The 10,910-nt window shown below is 50.2% G+C and overlaps 2 protein-coding genes across 2 annotated transcripts in view; one reads left to right on the plus strand and one right to left on the minus strand.

The window, feature by feature from the left end:
• Positions 1 to 6,417, minus strand: part of CRTC1 (CREB regulated transcription coactivator 1) — a 34,318-nt gene extending 27,901 nt beyond the window's left edge. The window contains 1 exon segment of the mRNA XM_088535715.1: positions 6,250 to 6,417. Coding sequence (XP_088391841.1) covers positions 6,250 to 6,375 — 126 coding nt within the window. The 5' untranslated portion in view covers positions 6,376 to 6,417.
• The window catches only part of COMP (cartilage oligomeric matrix protein), an 89,811-nt gene that overhangs the window by 51,962 nt on the left and 26,939 nt on the right, over positions 1 to 10,910 (plus strand). The window lies entirely within an intron of this gene.

Genomic DNA, 10,910 nt, shown 5'->3' on the forward strand with positions numbered 1-10,910 from the left:
GCTCGTGCGGTGTCATCGCTCCTCTGCAAAGAGAAAAACACCCGATTGCAACAGGAGCTCAGTAGGACACGTGAGTGTGGGTAGGCTCGGGCACACCTGGGCAGCACTGAGGGTGTCTTGACCCTTCCCTCGCTCCGGAGGGATGACACGGAGGCAGGTCCGGGCGGGACGTCTGCATGACACGACACTGTGATTTCCAGGAATGAAGATGGAAACACTTCAACAAGGACAATCATGTCCACGGAATATATGGAGAGTAAAAACAAAAACCTGGTAACAACACACTGGTAATTAACGGCAGGGAAATCACAGGTGTTTTCCCATCACCATGAAAGTGATAGGCTAAAAGCCAAGAAATAAGATACCCATTTTAAGAACACTTGCTATAAAAGACAGGCTTCTCTACTAGGAGCATCAAGTGCTGTAGAAATATATTCATTTGTAAATAACAACAACAAAAAAGGACTCCTCTACTTCATGCTTAAGACCCACTTTTGTTAGTGGGTGGCAGTGTTGTTTTTATTGCAAAACATTGCTCTGGTACCTGCAAAAAAAATTAGGTCCTGGGAAGTAATTTACAAAACAAGATTATCAACACTCAGTTACAAGTTTATAATTTATAAAGCAACAGAGAGATCATACAAAAACATCTTTGGTTGACAAGCACGCTCTTTTGCAATGCTCCTTTGGCTCAAAAACCGCCACTGGAGATCTTGACAAAAACCTCCTTCCCGGGGATCATTTGCACCATGCTAACCACGCTCTGCAAACCATTTAGAACAAATCAAAGCAGCATTTTAAATATTAACTCCCACACGCTGTCAGATACACCGATCTTAGCTAATCACTTAGCAGATACTTACAGTTTAGCTACCACCTCAAGTTCACAACAAAAGCCTTTAGGACAGCACTTGTTTACTGAAACGCAAGTGCTTTAGACCAAGAGAAAACAAGGGAAGCAGCACAAAAATCCCTCCAGGTCTCAACAACTTGAGTCTTCTCCCCGACTTACTCCAAACCCAGCAGCTACCAAACATCCTTGTCTGCAAATCAAGAGCCACCCCACACATGTACAAGAGCAGTGGGGTAAAATCCCAGCCATCACAACCAGAAATGTGCTTTTAAACACAAAACACCTCTTTCTTTTTTAAGGGACAGTATCACATTCGTGGGGAAGTGCACTGAAGTATACTTGAGTTTCAGAATGTGCATTAGGAGCAGAAACATTGATACCAGCATGGACCATACCGTTATAGACAGACGGGTCGATGCTGCCAGCGAGATTGACAAAAACGCCTGTAATTCTGCCCCTTTGCAATCAGAGATAGGTAACAGTAAGCCAAGGCAAATATTTAGCCTTTAAGACATTTTGCTTAAATTTCCGTTGATCTCCCTCGCATCTAGGCCGCGCTGGCTCTACAATGAGTTTCCAACGCGGCGCATTCCTGAGAAATCCTCCCAGGCTCCCGCTGCACGGCCTGGTCCTGCCGCAACGCTCTGCTCGTGCAGAGAGTTCCTCTGTGTGCGTGCTCATGCCAGTCCGGAACGCACCCGCTACGGACTGAGCTCCTGTTCGCCCAATTGTCAGGGCTGCAACTGCTGTGGGAGGGGTGGAACTCACATGTTTTGCAATCAAAGTCACCAGAAATACAGTTTAATTTGCAAACGCAAGGATGAAAAACAAAATCGGTTCCCAAACCTTAATCTTTTCAGCTATAAGCCAAGCTAATTTCCACCAAAATGGCTTTCCAACTCAGTAATTCACTTCAAACAGGCCTCTCCAGCAGCTGGAAGAGCTGACCATACGTAACTTTGAGAAGGCATTCTCTTACAAAATGTGTGATGTTTACACATGCACTACTGCAAACACGTTCCCCCACTGAAGGATCTTCGAAATGCAGCAAAATGAAAATTCCACCTTATTCCTGGGAATTACAAATAGTAAATTGTGTGACTTGGATATATTTTGATATCATTTTTGTGCCCAAAGATCACAGACTTGTCAGCTCCCCAAAGAAGCTGCCACTGGCCAGGAAGAGCCTCTCTCCTAGCAGAAGCAGCTCTAATGCAGGGCTACAGTGGAATAATGAAAAAAGCCATTGTCTCCTCAAAATAAATAATAAAAACCCCACACCTGAGTCAGTTTACAAGAAGAAATATCACGCTGCTAAATAAAGCCCGCACGTTCTCCAGCACGGCATATCAAAAGTGGCCCTGTGCTGTTTACCTTGGACAGCTCAACAAGGTGAGGAAAGCAGAGGGCTGCAGGAGAACAGAGCCTCTTTGTGCCCTGGTGGGCAGTTCATCTTTACATTTCACTGTCTCAATTACAATAATTCTTTCAAAGAATTAATGACAGGGCACCATTATTGCAGGACGCTCGGTTCGCTTGCTCGCCTTAAGCCCGCGGGGATCCAAAGAACAAACAGCCCCTGGGAGAGCAGCAACGTCCCGGCCGGAGCCACCGACCTCCCGAGGGTGACAGGGGAGGCAGCAGCAGCGCCCAAAGGACCAGGCTGGGGCTGTGTCCTGCTTCACCAGGCTGTTTGGGGAAGGGTCACGGCGGAAACCTCAGACACCTCTTCCTTAGGCTGAAAACGTGCAAACACAGGGCACAAACCCTGAATTCCAGAGACGAACCAAACAGGGAACAACAAACACACACCACATAGTGCTAGAAGCCAAAATTCCTATTTCCATTTCGGAGAAACTCACAATACTACTGACTGAACGAAACTACTTCCAGTTGAAGGCATTAACCTCCATGCTCGCAGAGCCTAGCCCCGATTTTGATGTATTTCTTTAATATCTTTTAGGCATACAAAAATACTATTACCTACTTATGATTTTTTTTAAATCAAGTTATTTAATAACACTCTGAATACATTAGGAATCATTGTAACACTGTTATCATTCGTATTCATCATTTTTAAAAGTACAGATTAGCAGTGCTGATTTAACTAAGCTTTTAAATACTGTTTTGCAAAGTATCTCCATCTAACTGCACGATCTGTGAATGTGCCAAGAGACATCCGGATGTTTTCTGCAGCAGGGAGAAGTAAAATAAAGCAGCAGAGCATCATGTGGATTGACAAGGCATTGAATTACTTACTTTGGAACACATAATAAATTACATGACAAGGAGGAACATACCTTATTATTAGAGGTCCCCTAATAGTGCAGTTCTGAGCAGCAAAGCTCACCAAAACACCTCCCGCACGGCAGGTCTGCACGGGGGCTTGGGGGCACGGAAAGGCTGTACGAACGGTGCTGGGATTTTGGGGAATATCTCCAAATACTCCTATGAATCCCGTTTGCTTCCTTCCCCCTCCACGCTCCAGGATCACCCAGCGCAGGAGGGCTCTCCGGGCAGTTTGGAAGCAGGAGGTAACTGGGGCTTCAGCTGTTTTGGGGGTTTTTTTGGGAAGGGGGGGGTATTTCTCTTAGGTTACGCTGCAAAGTCCATAAGAGGGAGCTCAAACACAGCTCTGGCTCAAATCCCTCAAAACCAAGTGATTTTAACAAAATACGAAAGGAAAGCCGAAATCCTGAGAACATTTCCAACAGAGTACGAATCACCTTTAATAACAGCCAGGGTCACAAGCTGTGCCCACATTTCCTTAAAACGCTGGACTTTCCAGCATTTGAAGAGCCATGTTTGGTTACTCAACAGTATTTGTGCTATCCTGTACGTTAGCTTTTTGATAAATATGGTATTAAAGGGCAGCTATTGCCTTGCGTAAGGAAATTCATGCAAAGTAGCAAGAGTAGCTGGGCTCTGCTATAGCAAAAACTGAGAGCAGGCCCTGTAAACAACCTTGAAACCCGCACCAGAAAATGTTCTACAAGTTCATGCCTTAAAAACAAAGAGAGCAGGCCCTTAAGCGCAACATAGGAGTCAATGTCATTGAGGAAAAATAATCCTATTTTCACCTGCTTTGTTACTAGAAGACTCACAGAAATCTCTGGATTATAAACTCAAAGGTCCCACTTGCAAGACAAGTAGCCAGATCCAGTGCTTCGATCAGCCCCCCACCTCCAAGAGAAATAATTTTCAGGGTGTATAGCGAAGGCGAGAGAGAGCAAAGGAATTAATATTGTGCTCTGCTTCACACTGGGCAAGAAAGATGCATCGTAACTTAAACACCTCAGACGGACTGGCCAGTATAAATCGGTGGGAGCTACCGAGCCCGAAGGAAAGCTCAGAAACGATGTGTGTACACAAGAAATGGTGGAACAGTAGTTCTCTGCTGCTGCTGCTATGATCAGTAACTAACAATAAGTCAGACGAGAGGGTAAACACTGCAAAAAGACAATTACTAATAATGAAAAGGCAACAGAAATTTTGGGCTGCTTCCACAAACTGAGTAACGCATTTTCAAATTGACAGCAAAGTGTCGGCTGCGAAATGAGAATGAGAACAAAGTTGTGCTTAACCCCTTTTGCTTTTATACCGCATTTTGAAGGCAGATGAAATCATGGAATTTAAAAGTTTAAAAAAAAAAAAAAGTCTACAAAGGAGACATTTTATTCAGCTATTTGGTCACTATTTCCATCACTTCAGTACCCAGAATCCTCAGAAAACTTCTTCATCTTGGGTCCTTTCTCAACACAAGGTTCCTCAAAATAAGAGCCTTATCTGCCAAACTTAGATTAGGAACACTCGGGCAAACCTGAATTATAATTCTGACTTCTGAACCTCCTTACCTTGAAGAAGGTGAACGCTAAACAGTAAGAGTTAATTAAGGGACAGCCTGTAATTGCAGATTTCAAGGACTCTCTGCCTAAGGACTATCCGCCTCTGGAGCAGCATCCAGGGATGGATCATGAACAGGCTAAAAACGTGGGGCACGCGAGCAGAGCAGGGCCAGGACCAGGAGGGAGCAGCAGCTGCGAGCGTTGGCCACACCGTCCTCACCGTGCTCGCACTGCGCGAGCACCTGCACGCAGCATCCCCTATGAAACAGCAACAAACAGTTTAGCACGAACGAAGCTTCGACCCTGCACCTTGCCCAGCCGCAGCGTGCCTTCGTTTTGCATCTGACCAGCAGCAGCACGAATTCCAATCAAATATTTATTCTATTCTGACACAGAGGAATAAAAGGAAGCATTTTACTGCAAATTCAACCCTCTGCTCTCCTGTGCCCGCTCCTGTTAGCATGCAACCGCAAACAAGCTTGTAAATTTTCTTTAAGCAGTTAAAACAGAAACAAAGAAAATGTTGACACGAGCAGGTGAAACAAGAAGCACACAGAAAAGCTCCGACACATAGAGCTAAACCAGCAAACCCATGTGATGATTGGAAAAACGCCTTCATTGCGCCGCTAATTTCTAGTGATGTGGTTTGCAGAGATGTTGTATGGCAAGGAAGATTTGGGAGCGCAGCAGTTTGCACCGGTGACAAGCGGGGCATAACAGGAACTGGCATCCGCGACACTAAGTGCAGCAGCTCCCCGAACGTCTCCGCACGCCCGGGGCTCCCTGCGTGGGTTCAGCTGCAGGCAGGGCCCGGGCCCCGCGCTGCTCCCTGCGGCACCGGGGGACACGGCGCTGACGTGGGCGGCCCCGCAGCTGGGACATCCCCCCACACAAACAGGGTCTGGCCCAAAAGAGAAGAGTCCCCCTCCGCACACACACACAAAATGCCGTGGGGCTGCAGGCCTCGAGCTGGCCGTCACCCAGGGGAGAAAGGGGGGGCCCTGCCTCGGGACATGCCACCCCCCAACCAGGTCCCGGTCTGGGGGAGCAGGGATGAACCCCCAAAACGCGGGGCCCACCCAGGGCGAACAGGGCTACCCCATCAAGACCTGGGGCCAGGCCTGGGGACCAGGTCTGCCCCTTTTCTCCCCCGCCATAAGCGGGGGACCAGGTCTACCTTATTCCCCCCATAGCCGGGGCCTTCCCCGGGGGACCAGCTCTACCCTCCCCGCACCCACTAACCGAGGGGGGGGCACGGAAGAGGGAGCCCCCCCCCTCTCCCCCCATCCAGGCGCTCTGCGGAGGATGCGGCGGCCCCTCGCCAACCCCCCCCGCCCCCCCGCACCCCGGGCGGGCCGGGCCGGGCCGGGCGGCGGGCGGGGGCGGAGGGCGCGGGCCGCCCCCGCCAGGGGGCGCTACCCCCATCCCGGCCCCCCCCCCCCGGCCGCCGCCGCTGCCCCCGGGCTGAGGGGAGCGGCGGGGGGCGCCGCCCCTCCCCCGCCCGCCTCCTCCGCACGGCGCGGGGGGCGCGCGGCGGCGCCGCGGGCTCACCCGGTGCGCGCGGGTCAGGCTCAGGTCCTTCATGACCTCCTCGAAGGCCGCCGTCTCCTCCGCCTGCTTCTGGTTGTGCAGCGCGATCTTCTCGCTGAATTTCCGCGGGTTGTTCGAGGCCGCCATCTTCCCCCGTCCGCATCCCCCTCCCCGCGCCGGAGGGGGCGAGGCGCATGCGCCGCGCGGCGAGCCCGGGCGGGCGCGGGAGGTGCCCAGGGCGCCTGCGCGCCAGCGGCGCGGGGCGGGCGGAGGGGCGGTGGGGCGCATGCGCGAGGCCGGCGGCGCCGCGGGAGGGGCGGGGCGGAGGGAGACGGGCGCCGCGCGTGCGCAGCAGAGGAGCGCCCCCGCCCGCCGCGTCTGTGGGGTGCGCGTGCGCAGTGCGCGCCGGCGCCGTGAGGCGATTCCCGCGCGCGGCGCAGCGGCCTCCTCTGCTGCGTCTTTCTGCCCCCCAAAATCCCTCGTATTCCATGGAGCTGCCGCACTGTCCTCTCTGTACCACCGGCGGCCAGTCTGGAAGGGAGCGGGCTGGAAAAGGCGGTGCTGGAAGTGTTTTTTTGGGGGAAATGCACGTGTGCCATCCCTCGCCCTGCAAGTCCTGAGGCAGGGAGTAAACCTAAAATCTCAAACAACAAAAGTAAGAAAGTATAGTTTTAAACCAGCATGTTAAAGCCAAGCTTTGGCCGTTTCCTCCTATTTTTCCTGTGTGCTGAGAGATCAGTGGCGTACTTCGGGGGCTGCTTTTCCCTCCTTCTGTAAATGGAGCTGGGAGAATTTTGGGCTCTTCCCTCTGCTCCTCATGCAGACCTGGCCCCTCTCAGGATCCCCATCCTCAGCTCAGTCAGAGTGATAGGGAAAGCAAGATGGAGAAAAGCAATTAATTAGCGAGACATTCGACATAAGCGATAGTTCCTGCTTTCTGCTCGCCGCCTCTCCACACACGGATAGAGATGTGAGGGAAAGTGATGTATGTGGAGCGAAAATCAGTGCCAGGATCCAAGCCAAGGGATACCCAGCAGAGCTTTGGGAATCAGAAGCCCCCGTTTTCCTGGGATGTTCCAGTGCAAGGGGCAGCTACTTCCTGCACCCTTCTGTGTGCTCTCCTGTGCTATTCGGCACGTGCAGCGCTCTCAGGATGGGAATCCAGAGCCTTGAGTTCCCATACGGAGCCGCCAGGACCTTGGATGGGCAGCGACGTCCCTGCAGGGATGCGAAGGGGCAGTTGCAGGGCGCGTTTCCAGCTGGGAGCTTGGGCTGCTCAGCCAGCAATTCCAGCTGCGTTCGCATCGGACTGGTGCAACGGCTCCGGGATGCGCAAGCCACCCTCACCAGACACTAATAAATCCTGACAATGCTGCTTCCCAACACCCACGCACTGGCCTTTACACTTTCCTTTTTTACGAAGCAACAGCGGTAAAATGGGCGTTCTTCTTTTTTCAGCGCGTGACTCTGCCCCTGCACAGTGCTCGCTCCAGTAACCGAATCCTCTAATGGTTGAACTGTCAGAGCAAGGAAATTAGACTCTGCTCTCGCTGCTACTACTGATGGGCTCCGTGGCCTTGTTTTAGTCAGTGTGCCAGGCTTTTACAGGCATTTCCTGCCCACCTAACAGTAAGAGATTACGACTATCTAGCACTGCAAGGCTGTTGGAGATGGATGGATGGAACTCGGCACCATCAGGATTAGCATTCACAACCAAGTCACATCTTACCCTAAGAATCTAGTTGCCGCCTTGCACATAAAGTGTTTATAATCCGCTAAGAGTTACCATCAAAAAGTAGAAAATAAATTGCAAGATCAAGGTCGAGGCCACCCCCTTGCAGGGCCAGCCACATCCGTGTCATCGGCCCGACCTGTCCCTGCACTGCTGACCGGGAGCAAGCGAGCAGCACCAATATCCCGTTGAGGACTCGCTAGCGGCGTACGTGAACAGCGTTTGACCTGCAAAACTGGTCTGTCATGCTAAAAGCATGTAAGTCTTGAGATTTAACACCAAGATATCTACTAAGTACATTGCATTTTGCTTGACAAGTGGGAAGTAGATAAAATAGTTTGTTAAGTTATCCTGGATTTAATGCTCTAGGTGATAATATCAAACATACTGTAGATCCAGCTGTCAGACTGCCTTTTTTTAACCACCAAAAGATTAAGTGCCTAAGATGAGACTTGATAAATTGTCCTCTCTCGCATCTCCGGAGATTGAACAGAGAGTGAAATCTCTCCTCCGACGGCTACTCCTGTTCTTGGTTCACAGGGAAGGAACGCAGATGGCCCCAGGAGGGAGGGGGGTTACAACTTCCTCCTTTTAGAGGACTCCCTTTTCTTATTGTTTTGCCTGCATTGCTTTATCAGATTAAATTCCAGGGTGCAACCTGGATCCCACTTCTGTTCTTCAATTATTTGATTAAAAAAAAATAATGATTTGCTTAATCAACTTCTCTTTAATGCAACGTTCGTGTTGGCTGATCCGCTTCTGGAATTTCTCACCCACTCACGGCTCCGCGTTTTGGGGTGTGGGTGGATCTGAATGGCTGCTGAGTGCATGACCTAGCAGACAATATAAATCTTGACTGCATTAAGGCATTGGCAAGGAGACATTTTAGATTGGTGCCAGGTTTCCTTCTTCCTCCACCGAAGGAGATATGCCATGCCTTTGACAAAATGATGAGCTCATACCCCAAGTATTATTTATGTCTCCTCCTGTTTTCACCTTGAGCACATATGGGGCCATGCGAGAACAACTTGATCTCACTAGAAAGCTGCGATGGGATCCCCTGAGACAGCAGCTCTATCTCCGTCCGCCTTCCAGACATGTGTTAGGAAAAAGTTTCTCTTAACGGAGAATCAGCGCTTTGTTCTGCAGCAAACAAAGGAGGCACTGGAGGAGCAGGGTGTTGTGTTCACATCTGCTTGCGCTGCAAACAAGCCCGCGCCGAGCAACCTGCAGCTTCCTAGCGCAGATGCAGCCGAGAGCAGCGGGCTGCAGGGAGGAGGGTTTGTTTACTTATCCCGTGTTTGTTATCCTTTGGAATCGCTCCGGCACATGAGGTCCAGCTACTTCCCTCTTCTCCCTAGCGACTTCAGGGGAAGGCGTGAGGTTGGAGCACTTACACAACAGCAAACATGAGCTTGTGCCTTGACCAAGAAAGAAGCTGCCACTTTTCACTTACAGACAGGAAGATTTTATCTCCTACCCGTCCTGCTTAATGTTCCCATCAGCCTCCAGAAGGAGCATGTTGTGAAAGCCCCAGAGCCCTCAGCTTCAACTGTATTTTATAGCTAAGCTCCAAAATGTGCTTTCTGTGGGAAAGTTTTCCTTTTTGCAGTTGGAATTTGTGCCCATATCCTTAATTTTAGCTGTCCTTATTTCCCGTAAGCAGATAAAATCCACCCAAATTGCCCTCTCTACACTATTCACCAAGTCTGTGCGTCTCAGCTTCCTCATCACACCAGACAAACTAATTTGCCACCATACAGAGCTCTTGGTTGTGCTTGCTTTGAGAGAGGGAAGAGGTGGTAGAGAGGGAAAGAAAAAGGGGGAAAAAGCTGTATTCCCCAGATTATATCACTGTCATCTTTCCAACTTAGTTTCTTTCCCATTCCCCATAAATGCCAAAATTATGGAAAGAGAGCAAACACAACTCCTAAAAGAAAGTATTCAAATTTCTGCAAGTCTTATCTGCTGGTGCTCTGTAGAGCTTTGGCAGCTACACAAAGGATTCTGTTACGGCTCTTTTTTTTCCCAGATTCGCGGTCTGGATCGCGGCCACGCTGAAGCAAGACGTGCTCCCAGGCCGAGGTGATGCGGGAGCCGCTGGAGCGGGGTGCCCCGCCGGAACGGGGTAAGCAGCGCTCTGCACCGCGGGGAATCACGCACTGCATTGCAGCAAACAGGAAACTGGGAAACACTTCTTAGCACTAACAGATTGCCCCGCTGCAAATCAAATCGTAGATCAGACACTGAAGCACATCAGAAAGCAAGATATTTCCTTCCATAGCCTTCCATCAAATCAAAGCTCAGAAAATATGGTGACATTCAATCATATAAAGGTAGCAAAAAATATTTTGTTTTTAAAACTCGTGGCTCAGCTTGAGGTACACGTGCTAAAGGGGTCGTAAGTAACAGACTTGAAACCAAAGTGTTTTGCAGAAGTTTCCTGAGCGCTCGTTTGTTATAAAATAGCTGTAGGCCAGGCAACAATGATTAGTGTGAAACTCCTCGAGGAGCAGTTCTGGTCCTGCTGGCTCCTGCTGTGCTTCAAGCAGACGTACAAGCAGCAGAAACACCAGATTTCCACTTGCTCCCACCGCTAGAACTTCACACAGTCAACTACCTGGCCCCTTCCACCCCGGGCCGTAAAGCAACCACCACTCTTTCCATGCCGTAGAACAGATGTTTACCTATAGATTAAAGGCTGAAGTTATTAAAAAAAAAAAAAAGAGGGAAGAAGAATTCAGAAACTTTTTGCAGATACCAGTAATTTTTGCACACCCGGGAGCAAGACAGGCAAAAGGAGCCCAGGTTCCAGCACCAGGAGGTCACCTGTATAGGGCAGGATTGCTGGAGGGCTGCTCCACCAAAGCATTTCTTCCGCAGATGCAGCCATGCTCACAAACCTCCTTTGTGCAAGTCAAAGTGCTGCCTTTCTCCTCCCTCTTCCTGC

The sequence above is a fragment of the Tinamus guttatus genome, unplaced genomic scaffold (assembly GCF_059628265.1).
Source record: "Tinamus guttatus ecotype Peru unplaced genomic scaffold, ASM5962826v1 Tinamus_guttatus_pri_ptg000643l, whole genome shotgun sequence".
Taxonomy (NCBI): domain Eukaryota; kingdom Metazoa; phylum Chordata; class Aves; order Tinamiformes; family Tinamidae; genus Tinamus; species Tinamus guttatus.